Here is a 25,696-nt window from a genome sequence, read left to right as displayed (position 1 = left end):
TTTCCTTGCCCATGTTTGACCTGATGCCATGAGATTTCTTGAGGTCCCGAATCAGTGTGTGGACTCCCAGGGCATCTCCCTCCCAACTGTATACCACTGTGCTGCCACATGATGGTGATGGTGGTGTCTGGGACATAGTTATGCTCACAGAAACATACCTAACAGATAACATCAGGCTGTTGCTTGACTAGTCTGTGTGACAGCTCACCCAATTTTGGTACACGCCCCCAGATGTTAGTAAGGAGGGATTTGCAGGGTCGACAGGGCTGAGTTTGCCGTTGTTGTTTCCAGTGCCTCGATCGATGCCAGGTGGTTCCTCAAGTTCCATTCCTTTTAGGCTTTTTAGCAGATTGATACAACTGAGTGGCTTGCTAGACCATTTCAGAGGGCAGTTATGAGTCAACCACATTGCTGTGGGTCATGTGTAAGAATGTAACGGTGGCAGATTTCCTTCCCTAAAGAACATTAGAGAACCAGGTGGGTTTTTGCGATAATTGACAATGGTTTCATGGTCATCATTAGGTATTTAATTCCAAATTTTTCATTGAATGCAAATTTCACCATCTCTGGATTACTAGTCTAGCGACAATACCACTACACCACCTCGGAACTGAGAATAACTCTTAGAATACCATCCCCAAGGCATTTTATAATTCAAGCTGTCTTCTAATTACTGAAACTTCCTTTGCAGAAAGTCTACTTTATTTATTATGCCAATTATTCCAGCATAAATACTACATTCTGTTTACCCTTACTTCTCCAAAACATTTACACGCCTCTGTGATAGTTCTTACACTGACCCGAGGGAGGCAACAGACCATCTCGGACTCTCCGCTTTGGCTGTGAAAGTATATGTACTTTCACCACATTTTAGGAGTTCTGACCCCCTTAAACAGTTGGGTGATCAACACTAATTGAGTAAGTACAACCATGGGTCTGTTGGGACGACAGAAGCAGATCAAATAATCCAAGCCTGTACCGAAAATATAACAGGAACCCGGTTGGACAGGAAGCACGTTCTCCGTTTAGTATTTCACCCTCACTGAAGTCCACCCTAAAGTGATATAAAAGCTCTATGTTTTGTTAACAAATCAGTACGTCAGTCATTGCCATGAAAGCAGCTTGCTGGCCCCTATTGGCCCTGTGGTTTCTAAGGTGACAGTTTCCGTGGGGACTCGTTAAGCCGTCGCACTGATTCCTCCCTTCCCGAACTCTGATCCGCCCCCCCCCCCCCCGCTTTTGTTCGGTCGCTGGCTTCAATCTTCCAGTGAAGATTCGTTCGGCGGAAAAAATAGAATTTAAATTAAAAATCCGTTAAAATACCTCGCCGACGATGATGCAGCTGGTCGCGTTCGAAAGGCCGTCTGCACCTCCGCCAGCCCGGCCGGGATGCTCTGGTTAAAAGGTGTTTTCCGGCTAGACGTAAATTAGAAGGTAAGCGAGCGGCTATGATTTTTAAAATATATATTTTTTAAAATTGCTGGACAACACTTGGCAGGTCGGACAGCAGATGTGGGCAGACATACAGAGTTAGTGTTTTTAGGACGATGAGTTTTTTTTAAATTGGGAGTTCGGGGCGGGCCGCGCGACGCGACGGTTTAACGGTTCCTGGAGATGTCGGTCCGCAACCCCTTGGCAGTGGTAGGCGAGCGGCTCCGGTAACGGGGCCTTTGCATATACTCATCCCAATCCCTTGAGGGACGCGGCTTTTATTCCCCCAGCCGCTTTCTCCTCCTCCTTCCTCTTCAAATCCTCAGCGCGGCCGAACCTGCTGTTTGGACAGCCGGCCGGTTATTGACATTAGGCTTGATCAATCAGAATCGGTAGCCTGCCCGACTGACCAATCGGCGTCGGCGGAGAGGGCACGAGCAGGTCGGGTGGCGGTGCCGAGACCCGCCCCGTTCCCCAGCAGGTTAGGTTGAGGAGTGCACTCACTGGGAGCAAAGTGTTGTTTGTGCCGGTTAGCGACATTGCCACCCTACATCTAAGGCTAACCAGCATTCAACCGTGAAAGTAATCGTCCTGTATCGAAAGAAAACAAAATACAAATGAAATAGAAATCGTGGAACATTTTCTGCGAAACATTTAGGAAACTGGAACTTCATACTTGAAAGGCTCAGCCATCAGTGATGATCCCTTTGAGTTAAAGTTTGCTTTCTTACGTTTTTTTAAGGAAAAACTTCTATTAGACTCAGATTTAGAACTGACCAAATGAATAGCCTATAATCATATACTTGCCTTGGAGGGAGTACAATGAAGGTCACTAGATTGATTTTTGGGTGAAGGGATTGTCTCCAGTTTAATAGAGTCTGGGTGATATCAATGAAACATACAAAATTCTTAAGGGGCATGATGGGGTAGATACTGAGAGAATGTTTTACCCCTTTTGGGGAGCCTGGAACTAGGGGGGACAGTCTCAGAATAAGGGATCTTCCATTTAGGACTGAGATGAAAAGAAATTTCTTCACTCGAGTTGTTTTCCCTTGGAAATTTATACTAGAGAAATGTGGATGCTCTTTCATTGAGTATATTCAAGACGGAGATAGTTAGTTTTTGGATACAAAGGGAATTAAAGGATATCGTGATAGTACAGGAAGGTGGAATTGAGATAGAAGATCAGCCATGATCATATTGAACGGTGGAGCAGGTTCAAGGAGCCGAATGTCCTACATCTGCACCTACTTATTACGTTGTTATTATCCTGTGTTCACTTAACAGTTAAACTGCATCTGTGAAGAAACATATATATAATTTTATATATAATTTTAGAAAGTAGAATATATATATACTTTAAAAATATATACATACAGGTCCAGCCCATAACGTCTACCATCTGACTTGAGCAGTGGAACAAAATATCCGTTTGGCGCTATATATTGGCTCAGATTTTCCTGTTAACACACCTATGGCATAGGAATGGTGCAAAAGAAAATAACTTATAGAAGTGAAGTGCACTCATAATTTCCTCCCTATATTTTCCTTACACTTCGGTTCCACTGTTGCCCCAGTTGAAAACAGTTATGTATTTATCGTTGGCACTGATTTCAATGGGAAGGCAAAACAATCACCATTTAAGTCAGTTTTCACACTTCTATTATTTGGACAAGAATAATGTAGCTGGTGACCTAGTAGCAGTGTGATAAGTGACATTATAAAAAGGTGACCCTATATCTTCATTTTCCTGGGACAGTCCCCAGATGAGGCACTGTGTACCCTGGAAAATATTGTCCCCAGAAGAGTCCCTAGTTCATAAAACCCATTAACAATACCCTAACAATTTCTTGTGTTGGACTACATATGTGAGATACAGCACATAGTATGTAGTGTGAGTCACCTTGGATATAAATATCTTACTAACTATTTAAATAAAACATTGTCAAGAGAGAAATATCCGGAATGTTTCTATTATTCTGGGGGGTTGGGGGGAGATGGTGTCATAGAGGTAATGTCATTGGACAAGTAACCCAGAGGCCCAGGCTAACGCTTTCGGGGCATGGGTTCAAATCCCACCACGGCAGCTGGTGGAATTTAAATTCTCTGGAATGGAAAGATAGTTACAGAAATGGTGACCATGACAACTTTCATGATTGTTGTAAAGACCCATCTGACTCACCAATGTCCTTTAGGGGAGGAAATCTGACAACGATCTGGCCTACATTTGATTCCAAAGCCACAGCAATGTGGTTGACTCTTAACTGGCTTCTGAAATGTCCTAGAAAGCCACTTAGTTCAAGGGCAATTAGGGATAAATGTTGGCTTTGCCACATCACATGAAAGAATAAAGAACAAAAAAAATATTATTTACTGTAGCTTCAATTGTACAGCACGAGTGCAATTGTCATAGCCATTATGCTGACTGAATGGCTTATGACAAAGAATACACGTATATTTAAGATTCGGTGTAAAGTGAAAATGCTTTGACAAAAAAAGTGTAATTGCTGCTTTAACAACAAGTTCTAAAAGGATTTTCCATATTTATGACCAATCAGAAAAGAAACATCTGCATTATGTTAAATATGCCAGTCAATATTTTCCATTTTGAGTAGAGGCAGAACATCTACCAAAGTTCATAATGTCACATCTATGGTAATTATATGCACATTTGTTTTGCATTTGCAAAAAGTGAATATAGGCTGTTAAAAGAAAACTTGCCTCGCAACCTACATTTTTCCATCCTGGCTACTTTGCTGTGCACCCATCGTTCTGGATTTGGTTTTGAAAATACAGTCACTCTACATTCACTGAATCAGACATTTACCTTGCTAAATGATGCTGAAAATAATGTTTGAGTTCCTGAAGAATGTGTTTCCTTTCAAATTGCAAGGAACAACAATCTCTGAACCAAAGTCATAGAACAGAATGCTGTTTTCAACTAAGTATCTGAAGCTGAAGCAACAAGATTGTGATGTTTTAAGTAATACCAACCATCCATAAAACACCACAGTCAGTTTGACTAACAGATGTACGATTATTATCCCTTTTTAAACTTTAAACTAAAAGCAGCTTCAGAGAGCATCATTTAATGGTCATTCTTCTCAGCTTGCTTTTTTAAAAATTAAGTTTGAATAAACCTTGCAGCTCAAAGACAATTGCTCAATAAAAAATATAACAAAATAGATGGAATATAATACCAACAAGCCTCAAATTTCCAACTTTTATATTTTTTCTATAATTGTAGAAAATGAAGCAGCTTAACAAAAATTACAATCCAAAGTAGCCTTTTTTTTAGTGAAGTTGACAATTTGTTCAACTTCTACAGGTGTACATTGGACTCTGGGTCATTTTAAATGTTTAAAAAAAAAATCAAGTCTATATGAAGAAAATTGGAGAGAGCCAATATTACTTCTTTTAAAAAAAACAAAATTCCTTCATTGGCCATTGACTGTGCCACTTCTGATTTGCCTTGCTGCGGCATAATAAGATCGGCTTTCAAGTAAAATTTTTCACTGGACAATTGGGGCATACAGCGATTTAACATATGCAATTCATCGCCAAAATTGCCCATACAGGAACATTTGGGCTACTATCTTGCATCAATGATCTACAGCACAGGATGCTGCTGATACAGATAAAAGCTACCTGAACCAATTTTTTTTTAATGGAACCTATTCTTGGCACCTGGATGAATTATAAACATCATATGATTCACTCCCGTTGTCTTTGGGTGAAAATTGGGATTGATTGTACCCGTTTTGGGGTGCTACAAGCCATATTTCCTCTAAAATGCTCGGCTGTGCAGCAATTGGGAATGTGCTTCACAGTAAACAAAAACACTAGCTACATTCCCTTTTAGATGCATGCTTGCTTGGCCGTGCATCAGTCTGAAAGGGACCATACAGTTCAAAAAGCCACACACGCACCAAACAGAAATTGTTTACATGTGCTCTTAGAGCTTCAAATTGGGATCTGAGGCTTGCACACTTTTGGAGCAAATTGGAATGGACCCTACAGATGTGAGGGCATCAGCGTGTGCACAGTGAATGGCCACCAGAAGTATCCAGAGCAGGCAGATCATGAAGTTAATCTGCCCACAAAGCTGGTTTAACACCACTTATGTCATTTTGAGGTTCAACACTGTAGCTAATGTTCTCTTTTACCCTTGCGCAGTTGAACATGCATCCAGCCGCTGGAGGGACGACCCCATTTCATCACTATTTAAAGAGAACATCAATTACTTGCAAGTTAGGTGCTGGTTAATTGTTCTGGTTGTTGCTTAGAATCTACAAGTGTTTGGTGCTTTGTATAGTTGTTTCAAATTGCAAAAGTCCACAGGGAGTGACATGGCAGGACCTGAAGGAGTTTTTACTGACTTCAGGGCTTCTGCATCAACCAGTTGCTCGCAGAGATGGGTGCACAAGCAGGCATTCCCTTGGAATAAAGCATGACTTGGAGAATGAACAGAGGGCACACAGAACGGGACAAGTTGCTGGAAGAGAGAGGCGGGGGGAGGGGTGGAAGGGCTCTTAGCAGGAGGCTATATCCACTCGGATGATCGGGGTGAAATTCTGCTACTGAACATCTGCAAGAAAACAGTGTGGGACATCTGCACTTCAGTAAGAATGTCCTCACTGAAATCTGCCAATTGATATGGCCACAAATACAACCTCGGAGCATGACAAAGACCGTAACTGTAAAAGTGACCAAGGCAATCAACTTTTGTGCACCTGGCTTCCTCCAGGCTTGATGCCATAGGCTGCACACACAACTCTTTGCAGGCAGTGCATGACAGCCCTGGAACTGAACATCCAGCTAGTGTGAACATACACAGTGAATTATGCAGGTACATTGGCAGTAGTCATGATGAATTCATTATGTAGCAGTCTACCAGGCCAGCGGCATTTGCATTTGAGTTACCACAGCAAACCGAAAGGTAGCTACTGTGCAACAAGGTTTATCTGCTGACCACATGACTTTGGTACTTAACCCACACACACATCTATGCAACATGCAGAAAAAGAAAGCCATGCTGCCACATGAAATGTGATAGAACAGATCATTGGTGTAATGAAACAATGTTTCTGCTGCCTGGACTGCTCTGGAGGAGCCCTGCAACATTTGGCAGAGCATGTTCAGGATTTGTTGTGGTCTGTTGCATGCTGCACAGCTTCATGAAGGGATGGCCCTTTCCACTAGCTGTATGATGAGTAGCTGAGGAGCAGGAGGAAGAGGAAGGGAGAGGGCAACTTAGACAACCTCTTTCTGGCTGGCTTGTCCATTTAAAAAAAAAACTCACCTGAGCCTGATACAAGTAACCACAACAACAAATTGTATTTAAAAAGCTCCTTTAATGTAATAAAACGTTCAAAGGTGCTTCACAGCAGTGTTTGTAAAGCAATATTCGTCACCTGGCCACATAAGATGATGTTAGGGCAGATGACTAAAAATCTGGTCAAAGAGAGAAGTTTAACAAGTGTCTTTAAGGAGCAAAGAGAGGCAGAGAGGTTTAGGGAGGGAATTCTGGAGCTTAAGGCTTTGGCAGCTGAAAGCATAGTCAGCAGTATTGGAACAATTAAAATCGGGGCTGCTCATGAGGCCAGAATTAAAGGGGCACCGATATCTTGAAGGATTGTGAGGCTGGAGAAGATTACTGAGGAGAGGGCTGAGACCACAGAGGAATTTGAAAAGGAGGGTGAGAATTTAAAAATCGAGGCATTGCGTAACCAGGCACCAGTGTAGGTCAGTGAGCACAGAAGTGATGAATGAACAAGACTTGATGTGAGTTAAGACATGGGTAGAAATGTTTTTTGATAACCTCAAATTTATGAAGGGTAGACTATGAGAGAAACGTTCCCTGTAAGCAACCCAAAAATTCTTGCCTAGGTCACGCACGAGTCAGCCTCTTTACTAACCACGTATGCATGGCCACATAAAAACATTTAAAAGTACACACGCATTACAAAAAAAAAATAGAAGATATGGTCAGCCAGGAATGTGTTGGAATAGTCAAGTTAAAAGAAACAAAAGGCATTGATGAGGGTTTGAACAGCAGTTGAGCTGAGACAGGAGAGGAGTTGGACACTGTCACAGAGGTGGATATAGGTGCTCTTAGTGATGATGTGACTGTGTGAATGGAAGCTTATCTCTTGATCAAATGCAACACTAGGATTACAGTTTGGCCCAGGCTCTAAACAGCTGCCAGAGAAAGGGTGGCTTAGGAACGGAGTTTGTAGCATGGACCAAAGGCAATGGCTTCAGCTTTCCTAATATTTACTTGGAGGAAATTTCTGTTCACTAGCTTCAAACACTGCTGAATTCACCACACTCACTCACCTACTCACAGCCAAGACTAATACTTGACATTTGTATGCTTTATGACATTTATGACAGCCGCATCATCCAAACAGAATGCACTGACACATTTCGCTCTCTCTTGCTGGAAGGTGGCACACAACCAGAGGCATCAGGAACAAACCGGAGCGGCACAGTTGCTCAAGAAGCACAGCCAGGACTGGTAATGGAGGAACACCAAGAAAACAGTGATGGTGCAGAAACACTAACTTGACTTGAACGTCAGAGAGCACAGAGGAATCCAGCACCAATTTGGCATAAGGTTTAGCACAGAGCTTGGAGTCCATCCTCTTCAGCATGGAAATGGTGGCCAACTGCATTCACAATCTTGTAGACTCGATCATGATGCAACGTGTGATGGCCAATGTCACAGCTTCCATTGCAGCATAAGGATATAATTTGTGACTTTGACAAGAGCCGTTTTCAATGGTCAGCTGCTGTAGTGGAAGCTCAGACTGCTGTCATTACAAGGTCAGAAGCTGTGGATTACAGCACTCAAAGGGACTTGCAGGATGTTAACAGCAGTCCAACCATCCGTCATCCAACATATTCCTAAGATTTCTGAGGCACTGCTCCAGGGGAGATGCAACGGCTCCAGAGAGCATGAACCTGCATTCCTCTCTCAGAAAACACCATTTGTCCTCCCATACCTTCCACTCCACCATTGCCCTTGCTATTGCCTAGACTGCTGCCACCCAAACTGAATGGTCTGCAACCAGGTATTCTAGGGCAAAAACTGCTTCAGTTATCCTCCAAGGACATTTCTTCCAGTGAAAGTCAGCAACCTTCCACTAGTCATACTGCAGTTAATTGGGCAGTGCGCATAGGAGCATGAGGACAGCCAAATTCACATGGATGATAGGCAATAAGCAAATACGCAGGCGTGATTATTTACTTTTGTATGCAATACAGCTTGATTTAATTTATAAATTTGATTTAGAATGTTTATTTTGTGGTGGTTTTATTTTTGTATTGGGGCCAAGGTGTAATGGTCAGTGACAGAGGGAAGACAAGCCGTGGGACTGTTGGCATAGCACTGAAAATTTGTTCTTGTCTCTTTTCAAAGTCACAAATTTTATCCTGTGCAGTGACTCTTCATCCTTCTCAATGTGTCTATAGCCTTTGAAACCATTAACCACAACATCCTCCTCCAATGTCTCACCATTGTCATCCAAATGGATGAGACTGTGCTTGCTTGGTTCCATTCTTCGCTATCGAATTGTAGCCAGAGAATCAGCTGCAATGGCTTTTCTTCCCATTCCCTCACCATTACCTCTGGCATCCTCCAAAGACCTATCCTTGACCCCCTTCCTATTTCTCATCTACATGTTGCTGTTCGGCGACATCATCCAAAAACACAGTACCAGTTTCCACATAGCACCCAGTTCTACCTCACCATCATCTCGCTAAATCTCTCCACTATCTTTACTTTGTCAGACAGTTTGCACAACATCTATTTTTGGATGCTAGGGATCTGGCATTTTAAAATGCATTTGGTGACCATAACCATTCACTTGAGGTCACTATCATGGCACTGCATCCATTTTTTTTACTACAGAAAACGTGTCAAACTGAGAAATGTAGAAGGAGTGTTTTTCCTCATTTTAATTTGAGGTGTCATATAAAAGCAACTGATTTGAATTTTGAAAGTTTGGGCAAACAGAAAAGCTCTGATGATGATCACCTATGCATTTTGTTGATACTTATAAACAGTAAGCCTTTTAATTAAGCCTTTTCTACCTCTCTTTTGCTCTGAAGACGGGTGATACGACTCGAAATGTTAACTCTATTTCTCTCTCCACAGATGCTGTCAGACCTGCTAAGTTTTCCAGCATTTTCTGTTTTTGTTTAAGCCTTCAAATTATTTATAGCTGTGAGAGGGAGATAGACCCATGCCTAGGAACCAATCTCAAAGAACCAATCTCAAAACACATTTACAGAAATCTTTGAAAAATTTACAAATCAGTGCTGCTAATCCTGTGACTATTCACTTCTCCCAATGCCTTCACCTACGTCACTGCCAACAAATTTTGAAAATCCACCACTGAGCTTAGCGCTAGGTATTCTGTTCTTCAATTCTGCCAAACTTTGTGTTTTCCTTTACAATGATAGATCATAGGACATCACAGTTCCCCAAATCCAGGTCCACCCTCTTGCAACTATTTCAGAATTTCTCCTGCAAATATGGTTAGGATAGCAAACGTGACACTTTCAGAGAGCAGTCCATAATTGTCTGAAGTAGATGGAGATAGAGTGAAGAATGATATGAAGAAAAAGCAGGGCATGAGATCAATTTTAGATTTTAGAGCGTAGTCACAGTTGGCCAGATGGCCTCCACCTTAATGTAAACCTCATGATTTTGAACCCAATCCTTACTCTCTGGTACTACAAAAATATATATATAGGAAGAAACGAAGATATTCATTTATGGTTTTCACAAAACTGTGGAAATTGGCCCCCTAGAGCACTGGTAAAAATTGCAAACACCAGGCAATGAAAATGACCGAATAACCTTAAAGCATTGTCTTTTTTTTATTCATTCATTGGGGGTGTGGGCATCGCTGGCTAGGCCAGCATTTATTGCCCATCCCCAATTGCCCTTGAGAAAGTGTTGGTGAGCTGCCTTCTTGAACCGCTGCAGACTATGTGACACTTTCTCAAGGATAATTGGGGATGGGCAATAAATGCTGGCCTAGCCAGCGATGCCCACACCCCATGAATGAATAAAAAAAAGACAATGCTTTAAGGTTATTCAGACATTTTCATTACCTGGTGTTTGCAATTTTTACCAGTGCTCTGGGGGGCCAATTTCCACAGTTCTGTGAAAATCATAAATGAATGTCTTGTATATACACCCGCAGTGCTGTAGGGAGGGAGTTCCAGGATTTTGAGCCTGCGACAGTGAAGGAATGGTGGTATATTTTCAAGTCCGGATCGTGAGTGACTTGGAGGGGAGCCTCCAGTTGGTGGTGTTCCCATGTGTCTGCTGCCTTTTCTTTCGAGATGGTAGCAGTTGTTGATTTGGAAGTTGCTGTCTAAGGAGCCTTGGTGAGTTCTTGCAGTGCATATTGCTGCCACTGTGTGTTGGTGGTGGAGGGAGTGAATGTTTGTGGATGGTACCAATCAACTGGGCTGCTTTGTCCTGGATGGTGTCAAGCTTCTTGAGTGTTGTTGGAGCGGCACTCATCCTGGCAAGTGGAGAGTATTCATTGCACTCCTGACCTGTGCCTTGTAGATGGTGGACAGGCTTTGAAGAGTCAGCAGTGAGTTACTCGTCGCAGGATTCCTAGCCTCTGATCTTCTTTTGTAGCCATGGTATTTATATGGCTAGCCCAGTTTAGCTTCTGGTCAATGGTAACTCCCAGGATGTTGATAGTTCAGGATTCAGCAATGATAATGCCATTGAATGTCAAGGGGCGATAATTAGATTCTCTCTTGGTGGAGATGGTCATTGCCTGGCACTTGTGTGGCGTGAATGTTACTTGCTACAAGCCTGGATATTGTCCAGGTCTTGCTGTATTTGGACATGGGCTGCTTCAGTGTCTGAGGAGTCACGAATGGTGCTGAACATTGTGCAATCATCCACACTGCTGACCTTATGATGGCACAAGGGTCATTGATGAAGCAGCTGAAGATGATTGGGTCTAGGACACTACCCTGAGGAACTCCTGCAGTGATGTCCTGGCACTGAAATGATTGACCTATAACAACTGCAACCATTTTCCTTTGGATTAGGTATAACTCCAACCAGTGGAGAGTTTTCTCCCTTATTCCAATTGATTCCAGTTTTGCTAGGGTTCCCTGATGTCATACTTGCTCAAATGCTGCCTTGATGTCAAGGCCAGTCACTCTCACCTCACCTCTGGAGTCAGCTCCTTTGTCCATGTTTGACCCAAGGCTGTAATGAGGTCGGGAGCTGAGTGACCCTGCCTTAACCCAAACTGAGTATCATTGAGCAGGTTATTGCATTGCTAAGCAAGTGCCTTTCCATCACTCTACTGATGATCGGGAGTAGACTGATGGGCGGTAATTGGCTAGGTTGGATTTGTCCTGCTTTTTGTGTACAGGACACACCTGGCCAATTTTCCACATAGCTGGGTAGATGTCAGTGTTGTAGCTGTACTGTTACAGCTTGGCTAGGAGCGCGGCAAGTTCTGCAGCACAAGTCTTCAGTACTATTGCGGAAATTTGTCAGGGCTGATAGCCTTTGCAGTATCCAGTTCCATCAGCCGTTTCTTGATATCACATGAATTGAATTGGCTGAAGATTGGCATCTGTAACCCTGTTGACCTTTAAAGGAGGCTGAAATGGATCATCCACTCGGCACTTCTGGCTGGAAATTGTTGCAAATGCTTTAGCCTTGTCTTTTACACTGATGTGCTGGGCTCCCATATCATTGAGGTTGGGGACATTTGTGGAGCCTCCTCCTCCAGTGAGTTGTTTAATTGTCCACCACTATTCACAACTGGATGTGGCAATACTGCAGAGTTTATATCTGATCCGTTGGTTGTGGAATTGCCTAGCTCCATCTATCGTTTGCTGCCTATGCTGTTTAGCACGCAAGTATTCCTGTTTTGCTTCACCAGGTTGACATCTCATTTTTTTGGTATGCCTGCTGCTGCTCCTGGCATGCTCTCCTGCACTCTTTATTGAACCAGGGTTGATCCTCTGGCTTGGTGGTCATGGTAGAATGGGGGGTGGGTATGTCAGGTCATGAGGTTACAGATTGTGGTTGACTACAATTCTGCTGTTGCTGATGGCCCAGAGCACCTCATGGTTGCCCAACCTTGAGTAGCTAAATGTTTGAAATCTATCCCATTTAGCACGGTGGTAGTGCCACACAACATAATGGAGGGTATTGTCAATGTGAAGACGGGACTTTCTCCAAGAGGACTGTACGGTGGTCACTCCTACCGATACTGTCATAGACAGATGGGGAGGTGGTGGCTTAATGGTTTTGTCACAGGGCTACTAATCCAGAGACCCTGGGTAATGCTTTAGGGACCTGGGTTCGAATCCCATCATGGCAGATGGTGGAACTTGAATTCAATAAAAAATCTGGAATTAAAAGTCTAATGATGACCATGAAACCATTGTCAATTGTTGTAAAAACCCATCTGGTTCACTAATGTCCTTTAGGGAAGGAAATCTGCTGTCCTTAACTGGTCTGGCCTACGTGTGACTCCAGACCATTCTTGTGACTTTTTGAATGCCCTCTGAAATGGCCTAGCAAGCCACTCCATTCTCAAGGGCAATAAATGCTGGCCTAGCCATTGATGCCGCATCCCATGGATGAATTAAGACAAAAAAGGTACATCTGCGGCAGGCACTTGGTGAGGATGTTCTTCCCTCTTCTTGGTTGCCTCACCACCTGCCGCAGACCCATGTCCTTTAAGACCTGGCCAGCTCAGTCTGTACATACGAACATCTGAGTTAGGAGCCGGAGTAGGCCACTTGGCCCCTCGAGCCTCCTCTGTCATTCAATAAGATCATGGTTGATCTCAATGTAACCTCAACCCCACATTCCTGCCTGCCCCCGATAGCCTTTCACCCCCTTGTTTATCTAGAATCTATCTAGCTCAGCCTTAAAAATATTCAGACTCTGCTTGCAACACCTTTTGAGGAAGAGGGTTCCAAAGACTCTCCACCCTCTGAGAAAAAATTTCTCCTCATCTCTGTCTTAAATGAGTGACCTCTAATTTTTAAACAGTGGCCCCTAGTTCTAGATTATCCCACAAGAGGAAACATCCTTTCCACATTCATCCTATTAAGACTCCTCAGGATCTTAAAGGTTTCGATTCAGTCAAGTCTGACACTTCTAAATTCCAGTGGAAACAAGCCTAACCTGTCCAGCCTTTCCTCATAGGACAGTCCACCCATTCCTGGTATTAGACTCGTAAACCTTCTTTGAAATGCTTCCAACAGATTTACATCTTTCTTTAAATAAGGAGACCAGTACTGTACACAATACTCCAGATGTGATCTCACCAATGCCCTGTACAACTGAAGCATAACCTGCCTACCCTTTGTAATCAATTCCCCTCACAATAAATGATAAGATTCTATTAGCTTTTCTAATTACCTGCTGTACCTGCATACTAATCTTTAGTGATTTATGCGGTAGGACACCCAGATCCCTCTGAATCCCAGAGCTCTGCAATCTCTCACCATTTAGATAATAAGCTGCTTCCTGCTAAAATGAACAATTTCACATTTGCCCACATTATACCCCATTTGCCAGTTCTTTGTCCATTCACTTAACCTATCTATGTCACTTTCCAGCCTCCTTACATTGTCTTCACAATTTACATTCCTACTTATCTTTGTGTCATCAGCAAATTTAGCAACCATTCCTTCGGTCCCTTCATCCAAATCATTTACATAAATTGTAAAAAGTTGAGGCCCCAGCATTGATCCCTGTGGCACCACTCGCCACATCCTGCTAACCAGAAAAAGACCCATTTATGCCAACTCTCTACTTCCAGTTAGCTGGTCAATCTTTTATCCATGCCAATATGTTACCCCCTAAACCATGAGCTTTTGTTTTCTGCAGTAACCTTTGATGTGGCACTTTATCAAATGCCTTCTGGAAATTGAAGTACAGTACATCCACCGGTTCCCCTTTATCCACAGCACATGTGACTCCTTCAAAGAACTCCAATAAATTGGTCAAACATGATTTCCCTTTTATAAAACCACATTGATTCTGCCTGATTGCCTTGAATTTTTCTGAGTGCCCTGCTATAACATCTTTAATAATTGCTTCCAACATTTTCCCTATGACAGATGTTGTGGTGCTATCGAGTCACTCTTGGTGACGGACATTAAAGTCTCCCACCCAGAGTACATTCTACGTCCTTGACACCCTCAGTGCTTCCTCCGAGTGGTGTTCAATATGGAGGAGTACTGATGCATCAGCTGAGGGAAGACGGTGCGTGGTAATCAGCAGGAGGTTTCCTTGTCCATGTTTGACCTGGTGACATGAGACTTTAAGGGGTCCAGAGTCGATGTGGAGGACTCCCAGGGCAATTCCCTACTGACTACATATCATTGTGCCACTACATCTGCTGGGTCGGTGGGACAGGACATACTCAGAGATGGTGATGGTGGTGTCTGGGACATCGTCATACTCATGGAATCATACCTTACAGATAATGTCAGATTGTTGCTTGACTGGTCTGTGAGACAGCTTTCCCAATTTTGGCACAAGTTCCCAGGTGTTAGTAAGGACTTTGCAGGGTTGACAGGTCTGAGTTTGCCGTTGCCTTTACCGGTGCCTAGGTTGATGCCGGGTGCTTCATTCCTTATTGACTTGTTTTTAACAGTTTGATATGACTGAGTGTCTGGCTAGGCCATTTCAGAGGGCATCCAGAGTCAACCACATTGCTGTGGGTCTGGAGTCACATGTAGGCTAAAGAAGGTAAGGATGGAAGATTTTCCTTCCATAAAGGACATTTCTGAACCAAATAGGTTTTTAGATAATCAACGTGGTTTCATGGTCATCATTAGACTTTTAATTCCAGATATTTTTATTAAATTCAAATTCCACCATCACCAAGGTGAGATTGGACTTGGATCCCCAGAGCACTACTCTGGGTCTCCGAATTACCACCCTAGTGACATTACCACTATGCCACCACTTCGTCTGTGTTGTCCTCCATGACATAGCCCTGTCACCCCCTGAATCCCCCCTTTTCAGAAAATACTATAACCACCAAGAATGTTACAGGTGATCTGTGCAGTGCATTATATTGTACAACAGATCTTATTTGGTATGGCTTATAGTGCCACAGGCAACATTGAAAAACAAAATTGCACAGTCCATGTAGCTTTCACAATGAGGTTTAACATTCCATACCTGTTGGGCAACACCAAAGGCACATGTACAACAGCACATGTAAAGTCCCATGAGGGATCTTAACTGGCAACACTTTTTACAAATAAGTGATGTTTGCATGCATGTTTACTTTACAATGTTATTGATAACATCAGCTCAATGTTGGCATGATAAACATATCCCCACCTTTATATTATTGTTTGCCCCTAATATTTTTGTAACCTGGTAATATGAAGGGGGTATAAGGTTTATCAAGTTGACATTGGATTGTTGTTGCTGCTTTTTGTTGGAGGTAATTTTCCAATATAAAGGATCTAGTCATTGTGCTCTGAGACACCAAAACCTCTGGGACAGTTGTTCCTCTTTGGTGCTTCATACAGGTCTGCTATCTTGGATCAGGTTGTATGCTATTATAAATATGCTGTACGGAGGAACTGGGAGTTGTAATTGCAGAACCATTGCAGGAAACAGTTCTCTAAATTATGCTGTAGTATGTTATGCAGTATTAAGTTTTACTACAGAGCATTTACAACTCCTCACCATTCAGTCAAAGCAACTGTGTTATGTCCTGATGGGATCACATTTATTCTCCTAATTTGAAATTCAGATGGATGTCACAGGCATATTTTGTTGAATGCCTATTGCTGCAACATACAAATGTTATGAAATTTCAATGTTGTGCTTATGATATGGACCACATCTAGTATTTAAAAAAAATATTTTTCTTTTTTTTCAAAGAAATAAAGCAATTTCTTGAAACACTGTAAGAAAATGGATGAAAAGAGAGCTGCTTCCGTAGATTTTGTCAAGGATTTCCAGGAGTATCTCACTCAACAAACCCAACATGTGAATATGATATCTGGGTCTGTTGGTGGAGAGAAGGAGCCAGTGTCTCTACAGACTGGTAAGACCATGTTCAGTTGCACTATAGACAGATATAAAGATTGTTTTACACTAGCATGTCACTCTTGGAAGCTTACTTGTATGCTATAGTTACTTGTGCCCGTTCTCTCCCCCGTTAGATAGCACTGTGTGGAATCGATGGAAAATTCGGTATCAGTGCTGTGCCTGGCCATTATCTGTTTTTAAAACTATTGCCTTTCACCTGCACACTCCATATACTTCCTCCCAGAGCATGGCCATTTCATTCTACTATGTTGCACTTTTCTTTAATCTCTTGCAGTTGTTTTTCTAGTTAATTGAAGAAATCCTAGAGGACAAACTTCAAAAGCATTATTCAACTACACTTCATATTATGAACTGATTACACACCTGTTGTAGCTGGTTGTTTTGTGACGTCCTCTGCTAATAGTTCAGCTTTCAACAAAAACAACTGCAGGTGAATTTTGAAGTCAAATAATTATCTCCTCTGTGTGCTGTTGACAGTTAGGAAGCCTGTGAGAAGCAGGCAGACAAGTTTCTTTGTTCTAATGTGTTTTCAAAGTAAAGAATGCTTCTTTGAGAGAAAAACATGGAAGGAAGAAAACAAGTCAAGGGTAAATCAAATTGGAAACTCTGGCTTCTCAACAACTGTCCTGGATGAAGTGGGAGGCAAGGTCAATTATAAGGGGGAGGAATAGATAAGAGTGCTATAGATTAGGTGAATGATAGTGGAATAAGTGGGAGATAGGCAACAGACGGTGTGGAAAGGTAAAAGGCTAGAGAGCACATTGGATGTGAGAAGGTGAACACGATTGATAGTGGGGCAATGGGAGAAAGAAAAGGGTTAGGAAGGGAAGTGCTAAGAGCTTCATTTTCCCTGTAATTTTTATTTAAAGGCCTTTGGTGACTCCTTACCCCACTACTCCACTCCATACCACCTACCATCTGAAAGGAAAAAAGAAAAAGTTAGTGAGAAACAAAAAGAGTTAAGGAGAGAGAAAAGCAAGCAGAAGAAGAGAGACATGGAGACAAGCATTAGTGAAAAGAAAACAGATAGTGGTAGAAGAGAGATTCTACTTATTTTTTTTCATTCATGTGGGCGTCGCTGGCTAGGCCAGCATTTATTGCCCATGCCTAATTGCCCTTGTTCAGAGGGCATTTAAGAGTCAACCACATTGTTGAGTGTCTGGAGTCACATGTAGGCCAGAACAGGTGAGGACGGCAGATTTCCTTCCCTAAAACGCATTAGTGAACCAGATAGGTTTTTACAACAATCAACAATGGTTTCATGGTCATCATCAGACTTTTAAAAAATCTGGAATTAATTGAATTCACATTCTACCATCTGCCATGGTGGGATTCGAACCCAGGTCCCTAGAGCATTACCCTGAATCTCTGAATTACTAGTCCAGCAACAATACCACTATGTCATCGCCTCCCCCGCAATATGCAGTGCTGTGGAAGATTTGATACATGGGCGATATGTTTTGTTGAAAGCTGCTCTGTAAACCGACTCTTAAGCTGTCAGTCTTGTCTCAATGGTCAGAATAATGCCTCTGAATCACATCATGAATTTAAGCCCTACTCCAGAGACTTAAGCACATAATGTAGCTTGACATTTCCATGTGCAATACTGAGGAAGTGCTGCTGTGTCATTGGTATGTCTTTCAGATGAGATGTTAAACTGAGATCTCCTCTGCTCTCTTAGGTGGATGTGAATGCTCCAGGGCACTATTTTAAGGGCAGAAGAGTTCTCCGGCTATCCTTGCCAACAGTTTATCGCTCAAATTCCGTTACTAAGAAATTTATTTCATTGTTGTTTGGATCGTCCTGTATATAAATTGACATAGTGTGGTCACTGTTGTATTGTAGAGAAAACTGAATATTAATTGACTAGAAAATATTCAGAGATCATGGAAGTTACTATATAAATGTAAGCTCTGTCTTATTGGGAAATCTCTTAAATTCATGTATTTTGTTACATGTTGAGCCAATTGGTAGTACTATGATGGGACTTTCACCATTAGAGGTGTCACCTTGTCTGTTTCAGTCAGTTAGCTGAACTCAGATTGTGACATCTGAGCATGTAAGATTCTCTCTCAATACCATTTAATAAAAATGGAATTTGGCTTATTTAGTTTTTATTTATTCTTTCTTGGGATGTGGGCGTTGCTAGCAAGGCTGGCATTTGTTGCCTATTCCTAATTGCCCTTGAACTGAGTGGCTTACCATACCATTTCAGAGGGCAGTTAAGAGTCAACCACAATGCTGTAGTCTGGAGTTACAGGTAGGCCAGAACAGGTAAGGATGGCAGATTTCTTTCCCTAAAGGACATTAGTGAACCAGTTGGGTTCAAAATGTCTTTCATACAGCAGTTTATGTTCTAATAGTCACTAGCTTATATACCATTTAAGTATAGAAAATGAATTTATACTTGAAAATGTACTGTCATTCATGAAATGTTAGTGATACCTGTTTTGTAAATATATTTTTCTTCTGTAATAGGGATTGCCTTTTATTTCAAATTGCAGGAAGTTGTATTTTTAAATCTTGCTCACTTTCTGGGATTTATTACTACAGGATCAGAAAATGATCAGAATGGAATGCATCATGCTTCAGTTGAAGTTTCATTGGATGATGGCTCTGGACTTATGGCTGATGGGCTGGAAAGAACATATGATGGAAAACTGAAGTGTCGATACTGCAACTATGCTAGCAAAGGGACTGCACGACTGATGGAACACATCAGAATGCACACAGGTAATGACTATATAATGTTGACTTCTAAATGATCTAAAATACAAGTATTTATCAGATGTGTTTGTTTCTATTTAAACTACCTAAAGGAGCAGTACTGTACAATAAAGTGAAACATAGCAATCTAATCAACATGCTCAGCAATGTCAAATCTGAATTCTGGAATGTCAATTGGAAATGAGTCGATCAGCCTTTGGACTTATTTTGATAAATGAGATTGAAACAGAGATGGTAGATTGTGTAATAAAAGGGGAGCTCTGCTCATGATGTAAATGTTGCTGTTTTTAATTAAGAAAATTATTTATGACAACACTATTCAATTCTAAAAGACACAAAACTGGGGCATTTAGAGAGCATTCACCATCCAGGTTGATTTCAAGCTTGTGGTATTCATTGTAATAGGAATGTGACGTGCAAAACTATTCCTTAACATAGATAGGCTTAAATGGAGTCTCACCATCAGTGCCCCCTTAAAATACAGTTAACTTGTATTTTCTTCAATGTTAGTATTGGATTTCTTTGGTTAAAATTGAGTGTTGATAACCTCATTGAAACTAGTTTATGACCATTTGCTGTTTGGCATTGTAAGACAGTTAGATTGGCATCAACAGAAACATTTATTAACTCATTAGATTAGTGATCCTTCTGCTGTTTTTATACTGTTGATGTTGATTCAATTTCTCCACATTGTTAGGTAGGCTCAGTGATTTCTTGCAGGGCTCTTTCCAGAAACTGTCATTCTCCCTTTTTAAACACCAATTTTCTCACAAAAAAGAAACAAAAAGTTGTTGAATTTGGTCACAATTCTTTGTAACAGTTTGATTTTTTTTAAAAGGAGTACCGATGGTGAGTCTCCCTGTTTAAAGTGAAAAGGGCCAGGACTAAAGAAAAAGCAGGTAAGGATTAAAGTATTAACATCTGGTCAAGACAACTATAGCATAATACAGTACTGCTCCTCTAAGTAGGGTATATAATGCTGTAAAACGAGCATAAAGCAGCTACAGTTTCGATTGTAGTTACATTTGAGAAGTTATTTTTAAAAGTAGAGAATGGCAGCACCACAATATATGTTGGGTTGTGACGTGGAAATCCAGGAAGTGCTGTCACCTCTTCCTTCTCAAGATTCATCCTGCAAGAGATGAGTTATTTTCTGTTGATTTTCTAATTGGAAATGTATTCCTTCCTCAACATTTTTAATGAGATTTTATTTTAAAACAGATGGTGGATAACTAGTAGCTGAGTAGTTGAGATACTTTTGTTAAGTCGCCTCGTCATATTTAATCAGTTAGCTAAAATTCCAGCTCTGAATGGGGTGGGGCGGGCAGTAATCCAATTGACACAAATCCCTTAGCTATGTGGGAGGAGTTTTATCAATTCGTAACTGACCCGCAATAGAAAAAGTCCACATCTGAATTGTCTCACCATGAGGAAAGTAAAGCAAAACTATCCAGTCTTGTTACATGGCAACACACTGCCTGTCAGTTGACAACCAGATGGGATTGTTGACAATGATCTCAGAGTTCCACTGCTCTTTAGCACGCCCAGCTGAAGGACAGGATGCTTAGAGGAGGCAAAATGAGGGAAAAATGCAAAATGGGAGGAAAAAAGTGGCAAGGTTTGCTGATCTATTCTTTCTGATACAGGTGAGAAGCCCCACAGATGTCACCTATGCCCGTTTGCTTCAGCGTATGAGCGGCACCTCGAAGCACATATGCGCTCACACACAGGTGAAAAACCATACAAATGTGAGCTTTGCTCCTTCTGCTGCAGTGATCGAAGTAACTTGTCCCATCACCGTAGACGTAGGCACAAACTTCTTCCCTTGAAAGGTGCTAGGACCTGCCTGGCCAATAAGAAAATGTTGGGCGTTTTACAGAAAAAAACTAGCAACTCCCTGAGTTATGGGACAAGACTTCTGATTAATCTAAATCCTACTTCCATGGTGGTACAGAAGCCAGATTACCTCAATGACTTTTCTCATGATATGTCAGCTAACTCCTATGAGGGTTTGCAAAAAGTACAGTCTGGTGGGATCTCGAGGGACACCCAACATATTATGGTGGATAATCCATTAAACCAGCTTTCTACCTTAGCAGGCCAGTTGTCCAGCCTTCCACCTGGAAACCAAGCTCCGGCATCTCCTGAGGTGGTAACCTGCAGGGATGAAAAACCATATGTGATCTCTCAGTCTACAGCACCAGTCGTTTCCACGGTAGCTTCCAGTGTGGCCCAAAGTTCATCCCCTATCAGTCCAGATGCATGTCCCACGCACAATCAGCAGAACTTCAGTCCTGTGGCAGGGCCCAGTAGTGAGCACAGTGCTCACACAAGTACACCCAGCGTGACGAACAGCCAGCCTAGCACACCTGCTCCTATACTTCAGGTCCAGGATCCCCAGCTTCTGCATCATTGCCAACACTGTGATATGTATTTTGCAGACAATATCCTTTATACTATTCACATGGGGTGCCATGGTTATAAGAACCCATTCCAATGTAACATATGTGGATGCAAATGTAGAGACAAATATGACTTTGCTTGTCATTTTGCTCGGGGTCAACATAAGCAGAATTAACACTACAGCACCCAAATAAGTACTGGTATTCAATTTCAATACATATTGGACTAATGTTGTTTCATATTGAGAATATTAAATATGTATTAAGAGGGAATGATTTACTTGCCTCACCTTTTTTTTCCATTTGTGAACATTTTAAAATGCTTTTCTTCACAGTCTTCTGAAGTAGTTATGAATTAGGCTCAAGCCACTTCAAAGTATATTGGTGCAGCACCATTTGATACATCTACAGCACTAGTAAAATGTAAATTTCGGCAATAGCATAATTTCTTATCTCCTCAAAGATTGCAGTGATCTTGGAGTGGAATATGTTTTGGTTATACCAGTGTGTCAAGTGCTGATCTTGTTTAGTATCTAACCATTATTAGTGAGAGAAAACCTTTATCCACAGATAACTGATAAAGGTGTCAATTCCAATTACTTTGCCCCAGGTATATTCTCTATCAATAGTCTACAGTAAGTTGAAATAGCAAATAATGTGTAAATTATATGATTTGAATGCATTTTTTTTGTTTCTGCATTGAAAATACTGAGACCAAATTAAGTTGCCTTTTTAATGACCCATTCAAAGGTTCTGTGTTTTAACATGGACAGCAAGAGGCAGAACTGAAAAAAGTAAATTCTTTGACAAATGCAACATAAAATAGTCCCTTAGTTCTAAGCATTCACATCTTATTATTCAACAATTAAAAGCTTTTCATTGCAAAATCTAGTTTATGTAATTGAAATTAGTTAATTAAACCAAGCAGTTGTCCTTTAAAATCTTTACAGATGTCTGTATGCTAATTATGAGGACTGGCGAATCATTTCTCCAGTGATTTGACATCAATGTCAAATATCGAAGATTCAATGCTACAAAAATGTAACGTGCTTTAGTACAATTTTGCAATTCCAAAGTTGCTATATCTGCCACACATAGTAGGCACTGCCTATGTCTTCATTTTGCATGTGGACAGTATCGGTGGATGATCTGACAACAGCAAAACTATTCATGTTGTGACCTATGTTAGGACAATCCTCATCTTTTTACTTTAATGCAGAGACATGCATTCAACAGAGTTGTCTGATAATCTTTATTTACTAAATCAATATAAACCCAACAGTAATTAGCAGTACTAATGAAATAGGCGCTTTCATACATAGAAATAACAAACTCATTAGGAGTTTATGAACTAAACCCTTTGCTTACTTATGGCAACACTATTTATAGATCTTCTACAGTTTCCTGGTGTGTTCCACCTTTTTAAATTTCCAGTATGTAAGGTTAATGCATAATCACACTAGCAGTCATATAGACAAATGCCCCATCTAATGTAATCTGCTTATTGATTTTCGTGCATTTCTCACACTCCAGCATCTGCTTGTCCCTAAATTATAGTCACTTTCACAGACCTGTTACCACTTAATTCTCTCTTTCAGCATTCTATTCCCGGCTTTTTACTTACAGCACTAAAAGTCCCTTGTGAACTATTGTTCTACTTTTCTTGCAATTCCTAACAGCTTGTATCTTTTACACTGTTAGAAGCTGGATTTTCATAGAGGCTCTTCCACTTGTCCACCATAATTTCAGCAAAAGAGTTGCAGAAACTCTAGGAAAATTGCATAAAATGTAATTACAATGTTTTCTGAGACTTCTGAAGCTTTTATGTTAAAATTAAGGCAAACAAGCTGGGGAACCACCATTCAATTTTACCTCTTGGTTTTTAAACATTTTTGTAGATCTTACAGGTGGAGTTTTTTGTTTGGAATTTACTTTGGGAATTTTCCTCTCCACTGCACCATAAGGCTGTTAGATTTAGTGATTTTTATTGCATATAAGAAGTTCAAAGCTATGGAATTTAAAGGAGCAATTAGATTGTTTTATGTTAATACTGTACTTCAAGTAAAATACATCATTTTGAACTGAGTGACCTCAATGTATAACCTACAAACACTCTTCTGTTCTTCACAGTTAGATTTTAGAAAAAGTAATGCACTTTTGTTTTATATTGCTGGAGTGGAGCTGGCTAGATTCACAGTTCTCCCTCTTGGCTAATATAGTGTAAATAATTTGCTCCAGTAACTGACAGTATTGTAAATCCACAAAAATATGGGTACGCTAATCTGCTGATGGGTTAAGGTCAGCTTCTGGAGTAAAAATAAATGCAGGGAACTTCATACTTGCATTCCTGAAGTTTGCAGCTGCTTGTGTTCTGGGAGTGCTGAGACCTGCATTCAGATCCAGCAGGAATTATCTCCCTGCAAATAGGTTGGTGCAAAGTGAATTATCAGTTCTTTCAAAAGTGAGGGAATGACTCTCCATTACAACATACACTAGGTACTATTTTAAAAAAAGTCTCTATTGTAGCTCAACTAGTCAACATACATTTTAAAAATGTCTTTCTCCATCACAGGCCACACTTATCGCTATATGGCAATAGTGCAAGGTTGATTATAAAATTATAGATTGTTTTTTTTTTAAACTCCATTAAGCGTGCTTGCCACCAAAGCAAATAAAATTTACACACCTTTTGTGCCTTCAAGGCTGAAAATTGATAAAATTTACCAAACATTTTATTTAAAATTACTTGATTTTAAATACATTTGGTTAGTATTTAGCACAAAATAGCTATGTCCTGTTGTTTGGCAAAACAACAGCGTTATCTTTCATGTCACTTTGGAATTGTAGATTATGTAAGTCTGAGGTGAGGTTGCCTGCTTGTCTGTTTTATTTTGTTTTATTGATTCAAAATTGATATTGACAAAGAGTTGGTTATAGTGGTCATTGGAAAAGAAGGGGCTTACATTTAACAAATTCAGTTAATTCTGATCTGTATTACTGGCTAGTAGTACAAGATTTCAATAGCATAAACTGTAGCCTAAATTTTGAAAATTAATAACCAGAGGTGCCTAAGAAATACATCTGGAATACATAAATGTTGTCATTTTTCAGGATTCCAGTATACACATTAAGTCAGAAGATAATCTATTAAGCATTTTTCAAAATTATGTCAGGTAACTCCATATATTGTTATAAAATATTTACACAAATGAATATTTCATTTTTAAATATGGAGTTTTGATGATGGAATATTGGATTTTTTTAAAGCAGTTATACTGACTTCACAAGGTGATTGCAAATGTGCTTCACCTTGCCTCAGTTTACAATCTTGCCTCTGGGTCAGAATGTTATAGGTTAAATCCACACCAGGATTTGACTGCATTATTTATGTTGGTATTTCAGTACTGAGTGTTTTATAATTGGAGATGCAGTTCTTTGGATGAGATGTCAGACATCTGTCTGTACCCTGAGAATGAATATCCAATGGCACTAATTGATCATCAGGGAGGAGTTCTCCTAGATGTATCAACCATAATGCTTTCTTCAATTAAAGTATTTTACCTAGTCATGAATTTCATTATTTGTTGGATGTTGCTAATGCATAATGGCCATCGCATTTATCTAGTTATCGGTTGCCACGTTCTAAAATTAATGCGTTGTGTGAAGGAAGTTTATAATGCAAGCATTATAAATCATCTTGGCTGCTTCACTCGAAACATGCGCTGAAACAGTCAATTTAAGTTTCTTGCTAATTTTAATATTGGTTTGGAACACTTCAGCACCGTGCATGCAAAATAGAAAGCAAGCAGTGACATAAAAACATGGAATTTGGAAAGCCTTATTCTGCTAGTAGTTAACTCTGTACTCAACTACAGACATTTTTCCACCAAAAAGCTGTTAATTTCAATGTAAGTATTTGTGCCTATCTAAGTTACCACAATTTAAAATTACTGTAGTTATTATATGTAAAGAGCTGTGAGACACATAAGGAACTATGTATGTGCAAGTTCTTTTTTTTAGCTGCTGAGAGCCA

The 25,696-nt window shown here is 40.7% G+C and overlaps 1 protein-coding gene across 3 annotated transcripts; it reads left to right on the top strand.

Moving 5' to 3' along the window:
* The first annotated feature begins 1,253 nt into the window (after window positions 1-1,253).
* Window positions 1,254-21,936, top strand: LOC121289786 (zinc finger protein Pegasus-like). Of its 3 annotated transcripts, none has more exons than XM_041209589.1 (4): window positions 1,254-1,434; window positions 16,364-16,529; window positions 19,088-19,267; window positions 20,908-21,936. In XM_041209589.1, exons 2-4 carry the CDS (start codon window positions 16,397-16,399, stop codon window positions 21,837-21,839), a joined length of 1,245 nt encoding a protein of 414 aa, XP_041065523.1. In that variant the 5' UTR covers window positions 1,254-1,434; window positions 16,364-16,396; the 3' UTR covers window positions 21,840-21,936. The 3 variants fall into 3 exon arrangements, with proteins under 3 accessions (XP_041065523.1, XP_041065524.1, XP_041065525.1); XM_041209590.1 differs by lacking the exon at window positions 1,254-1,434 and adding an exon at window positions 8,467-8,507; XM_041209591.1 differs by lacking the exon at window positions 1,254-1,434 and adding an exon at window positions 16,809-16,964 and having other exon boundaries at window positions 16,425-16,529.
* Window positions 21,937-25,696: the final 3,760 nt, after the last annotated feature.

The sequence above is a fragment of the Carcharodon carcharias genome, chromosome 17 (assembly GCF_017639515.1).
Source record: "Carcharodon carcharias isolate sCarCar2 chromosome 17, sCarCar2.pri, whole genome shotgun sequence".
Lineage (NCBI taxonomy): Eukaryota > Metazoa > Chordata > Chondrichthyes > Lamniformes > Lamnidae > Carcharodon > Carcharodon carcharias.
Note: the sequence above shows the minus strand (reverse complement) of the source record. Positions and strands in the feature narration are given on the sequence as shown.

Bases quoted from the DNA above. Each gene is read 5' to 3' on its own strand.
- LOC121289786 (XM_041209589.1), top strand. From the start codon at position 16,397: ATGGATGAAAAGAGAGCTGCTTCCGTAGATTTTGTCAAGGATTTCCAG. The intron at 16,530-19,087 runs GTAAGACCATGT...TTATTACTACAG, and splicing joins GCCAGTGTCTCTACAGACTG to GATCAGAAAATGATCAGAAT. The intron at 19,268-20,907 runs GTAATGACTATA...TTTCTGATACAG, and splicing joins ACACATCAGAATGCACACAG to GTGAGAAGCCCCACAGATGT.